The following is a 20,810-nucleotide window of genomic DNA, read 5'->3' as shown; positions in this document are numbered from 1 at the left end:
CTGCAGGGTGAAGGCTCAAGAGCATACGCAAATGGTCTGTGTAGGAAGACATCCCATTCACAAATGTGTCATTGGTGTGTATCGCCTACATCTCACAAAGGCAAGGCTTGCCATAGTACTCATTGGAGTCAGCCTTGCTGCGCCTCTTTGAAAAGGTTGCAGAACAAAAGATCTGACCAAAGGTCCATCTGATCCATTGGCCAACCAGATAGGAGCATAGGAAGCTGCCTTATAGATGGTCCTTCTAGATAAGTATTGTCACTCTATACAAAGATGTGCTCTCCCACATTCTCCTACATTCCCAGCATGTTTGCACTCCTGTCTCAGTGACATCTACACTGGCTTGGTCGTGTTCTCAGAATGGAATATGGCAGGATCCCCAAGGACATGCCCTTAGGAGAGCTGGCTTCAGGTTCCAGGTCCGTTGACAGACCAACTCTGTGTTACAAAGATGTCTGCAAACATAACACGAAGGCTGGCAACATCAACCCCACCATGTGGGAATCCCTTGCACACGACTGCCGTGCCTGGAGACAGGCAGTCAGGTTGAGCATCCATAGCAGTGACCAGAGGAGGAATGACTACAAGGAGAAGTGCAGAGAGAAGAAATGCTGTGGTGCATCTGCAGCCGCACAACCAAAGCTTTTTGGGGGGGTGGGCCAATTCACTGCACCACAAACCTGCTGGTGGGCCGGAGTGCACACAGCAGAGGGGGCTTCTCTCTCCCCCCCCCCCAAGTCCCTTCCATCCCCTTGCCTACCTAGGGTGCTGCCGAGAGGCAGAGGCTGGTGGCGGCAGCGGCAACGGCGGAGGAAGAAGGAGCAGCCCAAAAGGGCTGCTTTGGGGTTGCTCGTTCCTCTTCCATCACCGACAGCAGCAGAAGAGGTGGAGGAGGAATGAGCAGCCCGAAAGGCCTGCTTTTGCGCTGCTCGTTCCTCCTCCACCGACGACAACAGCCTCTGCTGCTTGCAAGGGCAGGCACAGGAGCCGTACTTGGCAGAGTGGCGGCAGCGGCAAACAGCTTGCTCTGACAAATGCGTTTGGCCAGCTCAGCCCAGCCCCCTTCCTCCTCTCGGCCACACGCAGCTGCCACTCCCCCATTGGCCAGGGCCTCAAACCTTAGCAGGCGATTGGCCAGCGATTTGTTACACCGGGAGGAGGGGGAGGTTCCGCCGCAGTGAGGGAGAGGAGGGGAAATGTCAGCGGGGGGAAAACGGTGCCCACGCCGTGGAAAAAACCCCACGGATTCCCCTCGCCAATCCACAGAACCGGCCATGAGCCTATGGGCCTCAGGTTGCCGACCTCTGGTCTCTACAGCCATAGCAGACGCTGTGACCTTCCAACAGTTTGATTTCACCCCCAAAAGCACACACCTCCATTGTCTCCCGAGACAAATGGATGCCAACCAACACCATGGGTAGCCAACATGGTGTCCTCCAGAGGTGTTGAACTACAACGCCCATCAGCCCCGGCCACCATGGCCAGTGGGCAGGAATGATGGGAATTGTAGGCTGTGATGTCTTCAGAACACATGGGCAGTCCCTGGTCTACAATTGTTGTTGTTGTTTAGTCGTTTAGTCGTGTCCGACTCTTCGTGACCCCATGGACCAGAGCACGCCAGGCACTCCTGTCTTCCACTGCCTCCCGCAGTTTGGTCAGACTCATGCTGGTAGCTTCGAAGACACTATCCAACCATCTTGTCCTCTGTCGTCCCCTTCTCCTTGTGCCCTCCATCTTTCCCAACATCAGGGTCTTTTCCAGGGAGTCTTCTCTTCTCATGAGGTGGCCAAAGTATTGGAGCCTCAGCTTCACGATCTGTCCTTCCAGTGAGCACTCAGGGCTGATTTCCTTAAGAATGGATAGGTTTGCTCTTCTTGCAGTCCATGGGACTCTCAAGAGTCTCCTCCAGCACCGTAATTCAAAAGCATCAATTCTTCGGCAATCAGCCTTCTTTATGGTCCAGCTCTCACTTCCATACATCACTACTGGGAAAACCATAGCTTTTACTATACGGACCTTTGTTGGCAAGGTGATGTCTCTACTTTTTAAGATGCTGTCTAGGTTTGTCATTGCTTTCCTCCCACGAAGCAGGCGTCTCTTAATTTGGTGGCTGCTGTCACCATCTGCAGTGATCATGGAGCCCAAGAAAGTAAAATCTCTCACTGCCTCCATTTCTCCCCCTTCTATTTGCCAGGAGGTGATGGGACCAGTGGCCATGATCTTCGTTTTTTTGATGTTGAGCTTCAGACCATATTTTGCGCTCTCCTCTTTCACCCTCAATAAAAGGTTCTTTAATTCCTCCTCACTTTCTGCCATCAAGGTTGTGTCATCTGCATATCTGAGATTGTTGATATTTCTTCCAGCAATCTTAATTCCGGCTAGGGATTCATCCAGCCCAGCCTTTCGCATGATGAATTCTGCATATAAGTTAAATAAACAGGGAGACAAAATACAGCCTTGTCGTACTCCTTTCCCAATTTTGAACCAATCAGTTGTTCCATATCCAGTTCTAACTGTAGCTTCTTGTCCCACATAGAGATTTCTCAGGAGACAGATGAGGTGATCAAGCACTCCCATTTCTTTAAGAACTTGCCATAGTTTGCTGTGGTCGACACAGTCAAAGGCTTTTGCATAGTCAATGAAGCAGAAGTAGATGTCTTTCTGGAACTCTCTAGCTTTCTCCATAATCCAGCGCATGTTTGCAATTTGGTCTCTGGTTCCTCTGCCTCTTCTAAATCCAGCTTGCACTTCTGGGAGTTCTCGGTCCACATACTGCTTGAGCCTTCCTTGTAGAATTTTAAGCATAACCTTGCTAGCGTGTGAAATGAGTGCAATTGTGTGGTAGTTGGAGCATTCTTTAGCACTGCCCTTCTTTGGGATTGGGATGTAGACTGATCTTCTCCAATCCTCTGGCCACTGCTGAGTTTTCCAAACTTGCTGGCATATTGAGTGTAGCACCTTAACAGCATCATCTTTTAAAATTTTAAATAGTTCAGCTGGAATACCATCAGTTCCACTGGCCTTGTTATTTGCAGTGCTTTCTAAGGCCCATTCGACTTCACTCTCCAGGATGTCTGGCTCAAGGTCAGCAACCACACTACCTGGGGTGTACAAGACATCCATATCTTTCTGGTATAATTCCTCTGTGTATTCTTGCCACCTCTTCTTGATGTCTTCTGCTTCTGTTAGGTCCTTACCATTTTTGTCCTTTATTATGGTAATCTTTGAACAAAATGTTCCTTTCATATCTCCAATTTTCTTGAACAGATCTCTGGTTCTTCCCATTCTGTTGTTTTCCTCTATTTCTTTGCATTGCTCGTTTAAGAAGGCCTTCTTGTCTCTCCTTGCTATTTTTTGGAAATCTGCATTCAATTTCCTGTACCTTTCTCTATCTCCCTCGCATTTTGCTTGCCTTCTTTCCCCCGCTATTTGAAGGCCTCATTGGACAGCCACTTTGCTTTCTTGCATTTCCTTTTCATTGGGATGTTTTTTGTTTCTGCCTCCTGTATAATGTTGCGAGCCTCCATCCACAGTTCTTCAGGCACTCTGTCCAGCAAATCTAAATCCTTAAACCTGTTCCTCACTTCCACTGTGTATTCATAAGGGATTTGATTTAGATTGTATCTTACCAGCCCAGTGGTTTTTCCTACTTTCTTCAGTTTAAGCTTGAATTTTGCTATAAGAAGCTGATGATCTGAGCCACAGTCAGCTCCAGGTCTTGTTTTTGCTGACTGTATAGAGCTTCTCCATCTTTGGCTGCAGAGAATATAATCAATCTGATTTCGATGCTGCCCATCTGGTGATGTCCACGTGTAGAGTCGTCTCTTGTGTTGTTGGAAAAGCGTGTTTGTGATGACCAGCTTGTTCTCTTGACAGAACTCTATTAGCCTTTGCCCTGCTTCGTTTTGATCTCCAAGGCCAAACTTGCCAGTTGTTCCTTTTATCTCTTGATTCCCTACTTTAGCATTCCAATCCCCTATAATGAGAAGAACATCCTTCTTTGGTATCACTTCAATAAGGTGTTGTAAGTCTTCATAGAATTGGTCAATTTCAGTTTCTTCAGCACCAGTAGTTGGTGCATAAACTTGGATTACTGTTATGTTAAAAGGTCTGCCTTGGATTCGTATCGAGATCATTCTATCATTTTTGAGATTGCATCCCAGTACAGCTTTTGCCACTCTTTTGTTGACTATGAGGGCCACTCCATTTCTTTTGCGGGTTTCTTGCCCACAGTAGTAGATATGATGGTCATCCGAACTGAATTCGCCCATTCCCGTCCATTTTAGTTCACTGATGCCCAGGATGTCAATATTTATTCTTGCCATCTCATTTTTGACCACATCCAACTTACCCAGGTTCATGGTTCTTACATTCCAGGTTCCTATGCAATATTTTTCTTTACAGCATTGGACTTTCCTTTCGCTTCCTGGTCTACAATGCCTGACAGCAATTCTCTAGAGTTTCAGGCAGGGTTCTCTCCCAACCCTACCTTGAGATGCCAAGGACTGAACCAGGGGGCTTCTGCATGCTAAGCTGATGCTCTGCCCCTGGGTCATCATGGCCCTTCTTTACAGATGCAGGTGCCTCTGGAAAACTCACAACCAGGGTATGAAGGCAACAGCCCTCTTCTGCTGTGCCGTGATTATTCTTTGGCAAGTGAGGCTTGTATTTCTCACTGTTTAAGTTTGGCACCAAAGGCAATCCTGCTGAGATTGCTTCCACTTGGGAGCTCTTGAGTGGAGCCTGTCCCTGCTGAATTTGGGGCTTTAAGTCAGCACCAATCAAGCCCCATTTTTGGCAGAGATCAGCTACGCTCCAGAGTTCCTGACTGGAAACTCTGGAGTGTAGCTAATCCCATGCTGGCTTGAAGTCAACACCAATCAATAAGAGCCCCTCCTACACAATGAAATTAGACTCGAATGAAGCATTCTATTGCAGCCAATAGAACAGGTTGCAGTGTGTGTGTGTGTGTGTGAGAGTGTGTGTGTGTGTGTGTGTGTGTGTGTCTGTTTGTATGGGTGTGTGGTGCCCTCAACAGTTTCCCAGCTTTGCAAATGTGTCCACAGCCCCTAATATTGGCAACCCTTATAACCATCTCTCTTTTTTAACTGCTTCTGATCTCTTACTTGTGGTACGTTGCAGTTCAGACAGTAGAATTACCATATTTTTCGCTCTATAAGATGCAAATTTTCCCCTCCAAAAATTAAGGGGAAATGTGTGTGCATCTTATGGTGCGAATGCAGGCTCCTCGGCTTCAGCGATAGCAACGCGAAGCCTCAGAAGCGCAGTGGGAGCGCTCCCGCTGCACTTCCGGAGGCTTCGGCGAAGGCAATGTGGGAGAGGGAGAGCTGTGCAGCACCCCTTCAGCATAGCGGGAGGAGAACTGGAGGGGGCTCCATTTCTCCTGCCGCTTCGCTTAAGGGGCGCTGCTCAGATAGGGGGAGAATTGTTTTTTCTTGTTCTCCCCCTCTAAAACAAGGTGTGTCCTATGGTGGGGTGCTTCCTATAGAGCAAAAAATACGGTATCAGTATCAGGGGGGATTAGGGGTGTCAAGTCAATTATCTTTTGATGCCTTTCATTTCTCTTGCTGTGTTCAACTGTTTTTGCCAAGGTAGGGAAAACCATGTCACTAGTAGCTAGAGATGAGGGAGGAATTCAATTCAGTTCACATGCAAAACTCACCTGAAACAATGTGTGGACCGACCCAACACACAGACATCCTTCAAAGTTTGCACTTCTGAATTTTGCAATGCAGTTCTCCAGCCAAGCAGCATATATTTGAGTAAAATGTCATGAAATGCACAAATTAGTGAAGATATTGTACCAAAAAGCATATTAGGGAGAATGGCTTGGCAAAAATACAGTTAGGCAAAATTGCATTGAAAATGTGTATATTCAGAGAAATTTGCACCTAAATAGATTAATTTTCAGGAGGATATTATTATTATTATTATTATCATCATCATCATCATCATCATCATGGCAAACTGACATAAAAATGTGGAAAACTAAGCTTAAGTTTGGAAAAATGAGAACTGAAATTGCCAGATTCTCCCATCGCAACTAGTATCTAGTATCAGACACAAAGTTTCAGGGATGCGGGTGGCGCTGTGGACTAAACCACTGAGCCTCTTGGGCTTGCTGATTGGAAGGTTGGTGGTTTGAATCCGTGTGAGCTCCCGTTGCTCTGTCCCAGCTTCTGCCAACCTAGTACTTCAAAAGCACACCAGTGCAAGTAGATAAATAGGTACCGCTGTGGCGGAAAGGTAAATGGTGTTTCCGTGTGCTCTGGCATTCATCACAGCCCTCCGTGTGCCAGTAGCTGTTTAGTCATGCTGGCCACGACCCGGAAAGCTGTCTGTGAACAAACGCCGGCTCCCTCAGCCAGAAAAGTGAGATGAGTGCCGCACCCCATAGTCGCCTTTGACGGGACTTACCGTTCAGGGATCCTTTACCCTATGAAGTTTCAACAGGTTATCTTGGGCTAGACAATGCATCCTGTTGAGTCATTAAAGAAGAGAGCATCTCGCTGGGGGGTCGCCATACAAAGGCTTCTGGAAAGTGAATAGTCCTCTTTACTGAAGGCAAATTGATCCTGTAAGGCAAACATTTGCTGTAGGTGCCTCTGCAAAGCAAACAATCCTATCCGGGTTGTTTTGGAGGGGTGGGAAGGAAGTCACAAAAAGAAGGGTGGCTTAAATTATTTGCACCCAGGATTAAGCTGTCTGTTACATGTCTCTGGACATATTTTCTTTGACAGCTCAGTACACACGTTCTTTGAAACTTTAAATTACCTTTCAGTTAGAGTGGAGGCAAAAATGGCTTGGAATCAATATTTTAAATACAGTCTGTGTGGTAACTCCTTCACCTCCCTATTCATTGTGTAAAGCACAATTCTTACTCCAGATATGGCTGACTCCAACTCCCATCAGCAGCTGTCATGACTGTCCATGGTCAGGGATGATGGGAGTTACAGTCCAGCAACATCTGGAGGGTCACATGTTCCCCATCCCTGCTCTAAGGAATATTTAAGAGCAACCAAAAACACAACTTGCCCCTCTCTTTTTGTAATGCATTTTGGTTACTTCTGTACCAGCTCACAGCTTCCAAACCAAAACCTCAAAATAGATCCCTCTGTTGTTAAGAAACCAGAAGCCTTTCTGCTTGGAATAATAGGATTGGAATTGCCCAAAAAAGATGTTAGATTGTTTTTGTATGCCATTACAGCAGCAAGACTACTATTACCTAAAAATTGGAAATCTCAAGAAATACCAACAGTAGAAGAATGGCAGGTGAAGATGTTGGACTTTTTGGAGCTAGCCGACCTGACTGGAAGAATCCGCGACCAGAAAGAAGAGGAGTATCAAGAAGACTGGAAGAAATTTAAAGACTATTTAGCCAAATATTTTAATATAAGATAATTTGAAGTCGCTTGAAAATATTAAATAGGCTTAGGAATAAAATAAGAATGATTTGTTAAGCATTATGGATTTTGAACATCAAGAAAAGACTAGAAGATAGTAAACTGAGAGTTAATTTTATTTTTAGAAAGAAGAGGACCCCTGTTACAAGGGGATATAATGAAATTCAGTTAGGGGGATTCGAGGAAGTCATTTAACAATGGAAATTAAAATGAACTTTAGAAGGAATATGTGTTTATATTTTTATTTCTTTTTTCTTTTCTTTTTTTAATATTGTAATGTGTTTTCTTTTGTATGTTTTATATGTTATATTTGTCAAAATCAATAAAAAAAATTGGAAAAAAACCAAAACAAAATAGATCCCTCTGTAGAATGCAGAGTATCACCCCCTGATTGAAGAATGAGATATCATCCCCTGCCTTAACCTCCTTGGCTGCTTCTATGTTTCAGAATCACATCCTCACCTTGATGTCTGTGGCTGCTCAGATCTACAAGCACCCCAGCCTGAAGAACTCCATCAGTTTGGTGGTGGTGAAGGTGGTGGTGGTGGAAGATGAGAAGGTTGGGCCAGAAGTGTCTGACAATGGAGGGCTCATGCTAAGGAACTTCTGCGAGTGGCAGCAGCAGTTCAACCCTGCAAGTGACCGTCTCCCGGAGCACTATGACACGGCAGTCTTGTTAACAAGACAGGTGTGTAGACGCTTGCAGTCAGGTGTGTAGACAGAATTGCTCAGAGGCCAACGTTGTCTAATCTCCCTGCAAACAAACCAGGGTGAAGGTTCAATAAAGAGGTCATCTGGGAGCACCCTTTGTTACATTGCCATTTTTTCCTCTTTGCAACAGGCAACCAGAAAAATGACCGTTAGAAGTCTGAACTGTATGCAAAGTGGGAAACAGAATCTGCATTCATATCAAAATGTTTGAGATAAGAGTATACTTGCAGTAAATATCTACAGTCATACCTCGGGTTGAATATGCTTCACGTTAAGCGTTTTCAGGTTACGCTCCGCAGTGACCCAGAAGTAACAGAACGTGTTACTTCCGGGTTTCACCGCTCGCTCATGCACAGATGCTCAAAATGACATCATGCACATGCACGGAAGCGACGAATCGCAACATGCGCAGACGCAGGTTGCGTTCACTTCAGGATGCGAACAGGGCTTCAGAACAGATCCCGTTTGCATCCAGAGGTACCACTGTATTAGGGATGACACACACACACCCCAAATACATAAGGCAGGCATCCCCAAACTCGGCCCTACAGCTGTTTTGGAACTACAACTCCCATCATCCCTAGCTAACAGGACCAGTGGTCAGGGATAATGGGAAGTGCAGTCCCAAAACAGCTGGAGGGCCAAGTTTGGGGATGCCTGACATAAGGGTTTGTTTAGAAGGCTGGACTAACAGGAAGACTGAAAGCAATACCGTTTGATAAAATAATATAGCAAAGCCAGCAACTGAAACATACAACAAATCACAAAGAGAGGAAGGGAGAGAGTGGTGGACTGGAGGCTATTTGCTAGGAACTCTTGAGCTGTGATTCCTGCATTCCAGGCAGTTGGACTCGATGACCCTTGAGACGTACCGTCCAAATCTAAAATTCTGCAATTCTATGAAAAAACCCTCACAGTGGCTTAAAAGAATCAACAAATTCTAAGAAGCTCCAAAAGCCCTTAGAGAATGACAAGGTCTTTCCCTGGCACTGAAAAGAGAACAGAATAGCTATTAGGTGGGCCTCCTCACTATATGCTTTTAAAAAACAGGATTTGTATACCGCTTAATTGGTGTGGGTTTTTTTTAAAAAAATCTGGTTTACATAAAATATACATTAAAATTATTGGTAAAAACCAGAAGTTAAAAAACAAGTTGACCTAAGAAAAACCTCAGGGCTATAAAAAATTTTAAAATCCCAAGCTGGGATTCAAGGCAACTTACAATTTTAAAACACAAAGTAATAAAAACAAAGTAGTTAAAAACAATAGTTATAATACAATAAAAACACATTTAGAACCAGCATTAAAATACTGATTGCCTTGATGTCAAGGGGAAGGCAGTTCCAGAAGGCAGGTGCTGCCCCACTGAAACATCAGTTCCTTTCAAGTGTGGAACGGTCTGTTCATTTATATTGCTGGGTGAGAGGTCCATTGGGGATGATGGTGGCTCCGTTTCCTTTGTGTACTAGTTTCTGTTTCATTTTCTCACTCACAGGATTTCTGTGGACACCAGGGCTGCAGGACCCTTGGAGTGGCTGAGACAGGCACCATGTGCAACCCAAACAAGAGCTGTTCTGTGATCGAAGATGAGGGTCTCCAGGCAGCCTACACCTTGGCCCATGAACTAGGTAGTTACCATGCCCATATTGATGTGCACAGCAAGGGGAGGAAGCCCATCATAGTGCCATTCTTAAAAAGAACACCACCACCCTTTTCTAGCCCTCATAGTTGGAAATATAAGCTTGCATATATTTAAACAATGACTGCCAAAACTTAGGAAGCCAGTGGAATCTCAGAAGCTGTCTTTTACAGAGTCTGAACACTGGTCATCTGCTTCAATATTGTCTGCACTGACTGGCAGTGGCTGCCAAAAAACTTTCCCAGTCCTGTGATGAGAATTGAACCCGAAACTCTCCGCCTGCATGGCATGTTCTCAATCACTGAGCTACAGTCGTTTCCCAAGTAGTTGCTGAACAAGTTTTTCATTGCCATGTGCACTGTTGTATAATTAACTAGCAAAAGCAGAATAAACTACGCAGTATGCAAATGTTGCAGAAGAGTGCTGCAAAATAGAAAAACCTGCAGCTTTGCAAAATGCAGGTTTCAAAATTCAGCTTTTCTTATTGCATAGTGGGGATCATAGGGACGCAGGTGGCGCTGTGGGTTAAACCACAGAGCCTAGGACTTGCCGATCAGAAGGTCAGCGGTTCGAATCCCCGCAACGGGGTGAGTGTTGCTCGGCCCCTGCTCCTGCCAACCTAGCAGTTCAAAAGCACGTCAAAGTGCAAGTAGATAAATAGGTGGGAAGGTAAACGGCGTTTCTGTGCACTGCTCTGGTTCGCCAGAAGTGGCTTAGTCATGCTGGCCACATGACCCGGAAGCTGTACGCTGGCTCCCTCGGCCAATAAAGCGAGATGAGTGCCACAACCCCAGAGTCAGTCATGACTGGACCTAATGGTCAGGGGTCCATTTACCATTTATTGGGGATCATGGCACTGAAAATCGAAGCTTTGTTTTAGGGTAACTTTTTATTTTCAGTGGCTTTTTTTGTACAGGGTGAGCACAGCTTTCAGATGGTAGACTTGGAAAGAAGTTTACTAGGGTATTACAGCACTTTGTTTGGGGATGGGAAAGATGTTGCAAAGGAATTCAGGGCAATGAAGCCATCTCCAACGACAATTATCAGTTCAGAAAGGCAGGAATAGCTCATTCACCTCCTGTTTCTATGCTCTTTCATTCCAGGGCATGTACTCAGCATGCCTCATGACGATTCCAAGGCCTGTGAGAAGAACTTTGGGACCTTAGGGAAGCATCATATGATGGCCCCTCTGTTCATCCACTTAAACAAGACTCTGCCATGGTCCCCTTGCAGTGCCATGCATATCACAGAATTTCTGGATGGAGGGCATGGTAGGTATCAAACTTGCTATCCTTTTCAGATGTCTGCTGGGACAGTCCATTGATGCCCATCCATCTTTTGAGAATGGCTATTAGAAACTCCTTGGTAATGTCATGATTACATCTCAGGGTACACCCTCCTCTGACAATATTGTGGTTTCTCCCTCTTCAGTTACACGAGGCATTTAGTCAATGCCAAACTCAAGATAGGCCATGTGTCAGAATCTGAACACTTTTGCAACTTTTCATGTGCTACAGTTTTGTGATTTTAGGACAGGTAAAGCAAAGTACTTCTTCATGCAGCGCATAGTTAAACAGTGAAGGTTGCTCCCACAGAAGGTAGAGATGACCTCCAGCTTGGATGGCTTTAAAAGAGGATTGGGCATTTCCCACCCACCCCGCCCCCCCACCCCCCGCATCAATAAAAAAAATCCCATCAATAAAAGAATGGCAAATTAAACTTTGTGAATATATAAATTTGGCAAGATTCACAGCATTCTTAAGCATAGCTGTCAACATTTCCCTTTTTTTAAGGGAAATTCCCTTATTCCGAATAGGATTCCTTGCAAGAAAAGGGAAAAGTTGACAGCTATATTCTTAAGGGGACAATCAGACCAAAAAATTAGCAAAAGAATGGGATTGTATTAAAGAATATACGAAAAAACATTGTTCTGGAGTAAGTATATCGGTATGTAACAAATGAAGCTTTGCAGGGTTAAAGAAATTGAAAAACGGTGCAAAGGGGTATAAAGATAGAGGTAATTTACATTAGATACAACAATTCAGAAAGATTAAAAATTTTGAGGTCTCAAAACAGAGGAAGGAAGTCAATATGTGTATATGTACGGAAGTCAATATGTGTATATGTACATAAAGATTATGATGATGACATGGTTTTCTCTGTAGGTTTGTGTGTGTGTGTGTGTGTGTGTGTGTGTGTGTGTGTGTTTCTGTTTGGTTTGTTTTGCTTTATTTTTGTTTGTTTTTTCTGGATTTTATGTTTGTAATTTTTGTTGTAATTTTGCATTGAAAATTAAAAATTAAAAAACAGAGGATTGGGCAAATTTATGGAGGAGAATGGGTGGCTATTAGCCATTATGGTTGGAGGTATCAATGCTTCTGAACACAGTTACTGGAAACCACAGGAGGGGAAAGTGCCCTTGTGCTCAAGTCTTGCTTGTGAGTTTCCCACAGGCATCTATCTACTTGGCCACTGTGAGAACAGAATGCTGGACTCATTGGGTCATTGGTCTGATCCAGCATGTTGTTCTTATGCAAGGAAATCCTTAGCTTCTCTAGATTTGGTGATATTTCCAATTGGAATACAGACTTCTTTTGTTATGTATGCAATTTGACTTTGGCTGTACAGTAGCTGGGAAGCTGATTCAGTACACATTTAAAGCCATACCTACCTGATTCACACTTTCCTAAACAATATGCAAGCCAAAATACAACCAGCCTTTGAAATCCTTATTATTCATTATTGAAATGAATAAAAAGTAGCCTTTGGTGTGACCTTCTTTACCTCTCTCCTTCACCAGGTGACTGCCTGCTTGACAAACCTGCCGAACCCATTGCCCTCCCCACAGACCTTCCAGGCCAAGTCCCCCTATACAACCTTGATCATCAGTGCCAGCAGATCTTTGGCAAGGAGTTTCGACACTGCCCAAACACCACGCAGGAGGACATCTGTTCCCAGCTCTGGTGTAAGCTGGAGGAAGGGGAGCGCCTGTGCCACACCAGGAATGGCAGCTTGCCCTGGGCAGATGGGACACCCTGTGGGGCAGAGAAGATGTGTTTGGATGGACACTGTGTGGCCCAAGACACAGTGATGCCTGAGGTAATCATCTAGTGAGAAGCAGGCAGCCCACCTCTTACTAAAGGCCAAATAACACTTGAATAACACAGTTTCTATGACCTCTCCTCCAAACAGGGTGTGTACCCCTTTCTCTTTCTGCCATTTCAGAATTATAAACATAGGAACACCTTCCCACTCACGTGGAAAAATATACAGGGATTGTGTATCTTCCCTTCATGCCTGATATCATCATCATCATCTTATATTTAATTAAAGCATGCAAAAATTTCTAATTGCTATACAAATCCAGTAGACATGATACAAAAGGAAAGAGGACCGGGAGGGAAGAGGGAAAGCCAGCATTGGAGCAACTTCCCCATTGCTGGCCAATGGATGGGGGCAAGCTGGTCTTCTCTCTGCCATGATGACGGGGGCTGGGGCAGCCTCCCAATGGCAAATCAGCTGGAATCAGGGCCTTAACTCAGGGATTTGTATTTTGCAGCCGGCAGTGGATGGAAACTGGGGGCCCTGGAGCCCATGGAGGCCATGTTCCAGGACATGTGGTGGAGGAGTGCATTTCTCTGAAAGAGGGTGTGACAACCCCACACCTAAGAATGGAGGCAAATACTGTGAAGGCCAAAGAGTCAAGTATGAATCATGCCACACTGAGGAATGCCCACCGAATGGTAATCAGCTGTTTCCCGGCAAACCTTAATTCCCACTGACTCCAGAAGGAAGAAGCAGAGCTGACCCCACCCCAACCAAAGGGAAATAGCTTGTGACAAGAATGCAACCATTGTAAGGATGGGCAGGAAGCCATTAAGATATCAGCTAATATATTGTAAGGGTTAACTACACTGCAGACATTTGTCAGTTTTATATTGCTTTATCTGTCATGAATCCTGGAATTTTTAGTCTAGTCAGGATGCAGAGAATGACCTGTTAGAGATCATTAATATTGCCCCTCCAGAAAACTACAATACCTGGTGTACCTGGAATGACAGAATGACTATTAACTTAGTTTAAGGCCAAATTCACACAATACAATTAAAGCAGTATGGTATCACTTTAAACAATCATGGTTTTTCCCAAAGAATTCTGGGAGCTGTAGTCTGCTATTGACTGCTAAGAGTTGCTAGGAGATCCCTATTGCCCTCCAGTTCCCAAAGTTCCCTGGGAGAAGGGATTGCTTTTTAAGCCACTCTGAGGATTGTAGCTCTGGGAGGGGAATAGGAGTCTCCGAATAACACTCAACACACTTAACAAACTGCAGCTCCCAGAATTCCTTGGGGGAAGCTGCGACTGTCCAACACAGAGCTTTCCAAACTGTGTGTAGCAATGCATTCATGTGTTGGCTGCAGTGTGAAGGTGTGTCGGGCAAGCACTCCCCGTCCTCCTCCAGGGGCTGAAAAGGGGTTAGTTTAACCTCCGGTTTGCTAGTAAAACTGAATTACTGTGTCGTGAAATGATGCATGTCTAAAATGTGTGTCACCAACATGAAAAGTTTGGAAAGCTCTGGTCTAACGTGATAACATGGCGCTTCCAATGTATGATGTGAACGCGACCGATGGCTGCAGTCTAGCTATGCCCTTTAACACGAACAAGATCAGGACTTGCTACAGAAGCATGTCACAGAGAACCCAAGATGGCTTTAAAAGAGGATGAGGAGAATTCACGGAGGAGAAAGCTATCAATGGCTACTAGCCAGGATGGCTATAGCTGTTTTTCTGGGCTTCCATGTCTTCATGTGCAATCAGATGCCTTTCCTTTCCTTTGCAGGCAAGAGTTTTCGAGAGCAACAGTGTGAAAAGTATGACAGTTACAACTATACAGACACAAACGGGAATCTGCTGGAGTGGGTCCCCATGTACACAGGCGTGTCACCTCGAGACCGCTGCAAGCTGTTCTGCCGGGCTAAAGGGGGAACCCGTCAATTCAAAGTGTTTGAGTCCAAAGTAAGACTTGCTCTTTGCTCTGAAAGTAACCTCAAAATCCCTTCGAGCAGTTACAGCACTTTAAAAAAAATAAATTATTCGACTTTCCACAATTATAACAAAAAACACAAAGCAGAATGACACACAAAACAGGGAAAAATGGGGGGGGGGGGGAAATACATCAATGAACGAAAAAAGAAAAAAGGAACAATAAACAAATAAACAATAACAACAAACTTAATTCTTTACAAATCCAACCTTTTATACATCTTGGTTGACTTCCTCTAGTCCCTCCCTTCTGAGTTTCCTTGTAGTTGAAAGTAACAGCTTTCCAATATCATTATTAAACTAAAACAATTTCCAATTATAATCCATCTTATTCACTTTTCTTAATATTCTAGTTACAGCACATTTGAGCTTCTTTTTGCAACTAAACGAAAAAGCAAAAAAAATGAATTATGTGCAAACTGTATGTACATTTTAGCAGACTGGGGTTATCCTAAATCAGGCATCCCCAAACTCGGCCCTCCAGATGTTTTGGGACTACAACTCCCATCATCCCTAGTTAACAGGACCGGTGGTCAGGGATGATGGGAGTTGTAGTCCCAAAACATCTAGAGGGCCGAGTTTGGGAATGCCTGTTCTAAATCATGGTATCACAGAGAAGGGCAACGGAACCTCACTTTGCTCTCACTTTGTTTTTGTTTCAGGTAGCTGATGGGACCCTCTGTGCACCCGACACCCTCTCTGTTTGTGTGAGTGGGCAGTGCATCAAGGCTGGCTGTGACCACATCATTGGCTCGCCCAAGAAGTTAGACAAGTGTGGGATTTGCGGTGGCAACGGCTCAACTTGCAAGAAAATATCTGGCTCACTCAACAAATCTAAGTACGAGGCAGACCAGGGCAGCTTGAGCCAATCCTAGTATTGCGAAGGAGGGAGATGGTTGGGCGAGGGCGGGGTAGACCAGAGGAAGACTGCATAGGAGGCGATGGCTGACCTGATTCCTTGTTTATTATGGTTCTGGAGCTGGATTTAAAGATGGTGCTGCAGAAGCACAAAAATCATAGATCAAAGGGGAAAGCTCGTAGCTTTGCATGTAGAAGGCCCTAGTTTCAGTTCCTGGCGTCTTCAGGCACAGCTAGGAATGTTCCCTGTCTGTATCCCTCGAGAGGCACTGCCCATCAGTGCAAACAGTAATAAGATAGATCAACCGATGTATAAAGCAGTTTCCCTGCTGAGGACAGGGGAGGGTCTCTTTGCAGAAGGGGCCATGGTCCTTTATGGAATATCAATTTTGTAGCTGAAGAAATTTGTTGTGCTGTTTCTGGAGTTTGTAGGAATGGTGTTATTGTTTTGAGAGCTTGTGTATTATTCCACTTTTATTTTGTATGCTATTTTGATGGCTTTCTGCTGTGAAGTAGGTTATTATTATTATTATTATTATTATTATTATTAATAATAATAATAATAACAACAACAACAGCAGCAGCAGCAGCAGCAGCTCAGTGACAGCATCTGCTTTGCATGCAGAAGATTCCAGGTTCACTTCCCAGTATCTCCAGGTAGGGCTGGGAGAGAACCCTACCTAAAGCCCAGGAGAGCTGCTGCCATTCAGTGTATGTTCCTACCAGTGGGGCATGGGCTGCGTAACTGAGCTGGGGAATACAGAAACAGCTCTGATGTGCAAGCAAGAACAAGGATCTGCCAGCTACCATTGTTAAGGATATGTCAGCCTAGTTCTCTAGTGAGATACAAACCTTGAGGTTCAGGCAGATAGCAATATTCTTTCAATACTTCATCCAGGCATTTGAGATAGGAATATATAAAGGAATTGTTAAAAAAAAAAAGGCATTGCATTTATGATCAAAACACATTGTTTTTGCCCTATCTGTTCAATTCCCTCTTTTCTTGGGAAATGAAGTGTCTCTCTAGCTTCTGCTACATTTCTAGGATGCTGCACCTGATGCAGCAACAGCCCTAACTGCTTCTGAATTATCTTTTTTTTTTTTTTAATAATGATATTTATTAAAGTTTCACAAAAATACATGAAAATACAAAACAAAGAAAAAAGTATAAAGTTTTAAAATACAGCAAAAAAGTAGAAAATAAGAAAAAACATACAAAATAAAACAGTTAAAAACACAATAATGTTCCATAACCTATCTTCCTTACTCTTATTTCCCCGGACCTCCTCATACCTCCCTTCTTTGTATTCCAATTCAATTTGTTGGTTCAGCAAGTCCTTACCATTAATCTTTTACCCAATTGTTAACCTTTTTTTCCATGTCTCTTAAAGCATTACAGCTAAAAACCTCTTAGTTTCTATCCAACATCTTCCTAAAGTTCCTTAATTTTGCAATATTTCTGTAAATAGTCCTTCAATTTCTTCCAGTCTTCTTTCACTGACTCTTCTCCCTGGTCTCGGATTGAATTACCACCTCCATGAATCCTGGGACTTACAGGTTTGGTGAGGGTGCTAGGCATTCCCTTAGCGGTCCTTTGTCCCCTGACATAGCCACAGTGTCTAGGGGTAGCTTGGGAGAGATGACAACTTAAGCCAATTTCATTCTGTGGTAGATAGAATACATATTCATGATTTATTTTATTATTTATTTGGAAATATTTATTTCATGCCACTTAATTTTTAAAAGCATTTGCATAAAATGGTATGAAATAATTATTTAAAATTTGAAATAAAAACAAGTCTTTAAAAACCACGGATGTAACAAAATTATCTGACCATGGAGGAATGAATGAATGAGACTTTTTATTGTTTAAAGCCAGAGGACACCACAGTATTAATATAACAAACAAACACGTCTCTTTGGTCTCCACAGATTTGGATATAACGACATTGTCACAATCCCCGCAGGAGCAACCAATATTGACATCAAGCAACACGGTCGCCGAGGGGTGTGGCCTGACCAAAACTATTTAGCCCTGAAAACCCTGGATGGCAAATACCTCTTGAATGGAAACCTTGCCATTTCAGCTATGGAAGAAGACATTTTCATCAAGGGGACTGTACTGAGATATAGTGGCTCTCTTACCACCCTGGAACGCATCCAAAGTTTCCAGAAGCTCCCGGAGCCACTTACTGTCCAGGTGTTGACCGTTTCTGCTGAGCTGTTCCCCCCAAGGGTGAGATACACCTTCTTTATCCCCAAAGACATCCACTTCAGCAAACAGAAGAGCAAGGAGAAGAACTTGGCCAACGTAATCAAGCCCATGCTAACGTCACAGTGGGTCCTGGGAGACTGGTCCGAGTGCTCGAAATCGTGTGGCTCTGGCTGGCAGAGACGAGCAGTGGAGTGTCTGGATGTGGAAGGGCAGGCCTCCTCAGCCTGCAACAAATCCCTCAAGCCTGAGGACATCAAGCCCTGCAGTGACTTCCCGTGCCCCATCTGGCAGATGGGGCCTTGGTCCCCCTGTTCTCAAACGTGTGGAGAGGGAATGCGGACACGAAGCCCCTTGTGCGTTGACTACACAGGGAAACCTATCACCTCAGAGAAATGTGGTTCGCCGCGGCCGCCAGCAGCTACCACCGCCTGCATGCTTCAAGAGTGCTGAGGGCAGAGGGATGGCCGACACATGATCAGAGGCATGTGTAACATAGGCTACTATCCTGACCCGAACCAGGCTTGGCATGACCAAGCAAGGATGTAGGTTTAAAGGCAAATGTGCACTATTTGACCTGAACAGGCCCTGCTGGGTAGACCTGTTTGAAAGAATAGCAGGCATTGAATACCAACCACTTTCTTTCTCTCTCTCTCTTGCATTGTCTTCCTCCAAATTGGCATCTACCTCAGGGGCGAGAGCGCGGAATAGCATGGGATTTTGGATGAATAATGGTAATTATTTTTGGAAAAATATTCTTTTTTTCCCCCAGGCCACTGTTTTACACCTAGGAGAATTTATAAACCGGTCCTAAGCTGGACCTGAATTTTGCTCACACTTTCCCCAAGCTTTTTTGTGGGTCTTATCACAGAAATGGCATCTAAGAACCTATCACTCTTCAAATACAGGGATACCCTCAATCCGTTTTTCAGTAGTATACAGCTCCCATAATCAGTATAGCAACTATCTACTGTGGGCCCCTAACCCAGCCCCCATGTTGAATATCTGTATATAAATGAGCAGGCCACTTAATCCCACGCTGGCCATGATACTCGTAGCTCCTAATCAGAAGGATTCTGCTGGAGTAACTGACCTTCCGACCGTTGTCTCAGCTGCAAAACAAGGTACACAATTCAAACCTGTTCTGCAGGCTTTCGTCAGGATTAGTCGAAGGCTTATTATATACAGTGTTTATTATATGGTGATGTTTTTCTTGCAGTGATTTGTTGGCCATGGTCTACAATAGACTGGTTCTCCATTAGATCAAAATTCTGCAGCTGACTGATCTGATACCTGCACTCTCGTGTCATTGGGAGCAGCAGCATGAGGGACATAGAAACCCTGGGAAGAGTTGTAGCTCAGTGGTAGAACATCTCCTTTGCATGCAAGAGGCCCCAGGCTCAATCAAATGCAAGCTTATCTGAAACCCTGGAGGGCTAGCCAGTGTGGATAAGACTCAGCTAGATGGCTCAAGGATCTAGCTCAGTATAAGGCAGCTTCTTTCGCCTCTCTTTTCACCTGCTCTCTGACTAGAGCATCATGTCATGGTTAAAAGCAGTGTGAGCAGAATGACACTGACATGCAGCATTCAATCCCCACCCCTGGCTTTTAGAGATTGAAAATGGCAGGTGTGGCTCATCCTCCTTTTCGTTGCCATGCAACAACATCTGCCAATTTGGAAGCTTTGTTAAGCTTAATAATAATGCTGTGAACCAAAGAAAGATGATATAGGTTTAACTCTATGAAAAGTATACCACCACCCCTTATTTTAGGGAAGGGAGACACAATTGGGCTTCACTGAAGTGCTAGTCCTATTCAAAGCAGACCCACTGAAGTTAAAGGACATGACTAACTTGGGTTAATTGATTTCAACTGATCTACTCTGAGTATTGTCCTTGAAAACAGTTCCTTGGTGATAACGTCACCAAGCAATGTCCCGCCATGGCCTGAAAATAAAACTCCCTTCCCAGTTGATCCAGGCTTTGTAAATCAGGAAGTGAGTTCAGCAAACAAACTCTATAAACCAAGACACAACAAAATACGTTGAAAATTGACACAGGCTCATTGATCCAAAACATTTGGATGCCTTTGCTCAGTTGCGTAATACAGTCTAAGAAAGGAACCTCAGCCGTCTCTTGGGTTGAGCACAGTTTAGCATTTCCTTTTCTATGGAAACCTTTGTTGCTTCCAGGCCATTATGTGTTTGTCAGCTACATGTTTGGATAAGGCGATTATTCAGAAAAAGAAAGCGGAATACCTACTGTGTATTTCATTACTTGTAGACAGTTGGCTCAGTTTCAGTGTATATAATAATATGGATGTGATTATATTTACGCATATTTCCCCAGTACCTCTCCCCACCCAACAGCTTGCTTTACTTGTGGATTTATTATATGTACCATGGCTTCATACTGGCTTTCATGCTAAGGTGACTCAAGGTTCATGCACATGAAACAGGGAAACAGTGATTAAATATCACATTACAGCTATTGGATCAAGGAACTAGGCATCAAAGCTAAAGCAATTTCTACTGTCTCTGCTTTAAGTGTATGGCATCATGCTCATAGACAGTGTTAACATTCCGAAAGCTGATAAGGTCATATCCACACCACACATTTAAAGCATTATGAAACCACTTTAACAATCATTACTTCCCCCAGAGGAACCTGGGAACCTTAGTTTGTTAAAGATGTTGAACTCATAGAGCTACAATTCCCAACCCTCTTAATAAACTACAGTTCCCAGGATTGTCCATGACTGTTAAAAGTGGTATGTGAGTATGGTATGAATGTATGATCTACTGTATTTTTCGCTCTATAAGACGCACCAGACCACAAGACGCACCTAGTTTTTGGAGGAGGAAAACAAGAAAAAAAATATTCTGAATCTCAGAAGCCAGAACAGCAAGAGGGATTGCTGCGCAGTGA

The 20,810-nt window shown here is 44.1% G+C and overlaps 1 protein-coding gene across 1 annotated transcript in view; it reads left to right on the top strand.

The window, feature by feature from the left end:
• ADAMTS8 (ADAM metallopeptidase with thrombospondin type 1 motif 8) overlaps positions 1-18,535 on the top strand; it is a 35,613-nt gene extending 17,078 nt beyond the window's left edge. Inside the window, exons 2-9 of the mRNA XM_080983427.1 lie at positions 7,873-8,112; positions 9,631-9,763; positions 10,878-11,045; positions 12,575-12,873; positions 13,334-13,517; positions 14,611-14,786; positions 15,476-15,651; positions 17,604-18,535. Coding sequence (XP_080839553.1) covers positions 7,873-8,112; positions 9,631-9,763; positions 10,878-11,045; positions 12,575-12,873; positions 13,334-13,517; positions 14,611-14,786; positions 15,476-15,651; positions 17,604-18,336 — 2,109 coding nt within the window. The 3' untranslated portion in view covers positions 18,337-18,535. The remainder of the gene's footprint in view (positions 1-7,872; positions 8,113-9,630; positions 9,764-10,877; positions 11,046-12,574; positions 12,874-13,333; positions 13,518-14,610; positions 14,787-15,475; positions 15,652-17,603) is intronic.
• Positions 18,536-20,810: the final 2,275 nt, after the last annotated feature.

Source organism: Podarcis pityusensis (genome assembly GCF_964106645.2).
Source record: "Podarcis pityusensis genome assembly, chromosome: 15".
Taxonomy (NCBI): Eukaryota; Metazoa; Chordata; class Lepidosauria; order Squamata; family Lacertidae; genus Podarcis; species Podarcis pityusensis.
The sequence above is the reverse complement of the archived record's forward strand: the minus strand, read 5'-3'. Positions and strand labels throughout refer to the sequence as shown.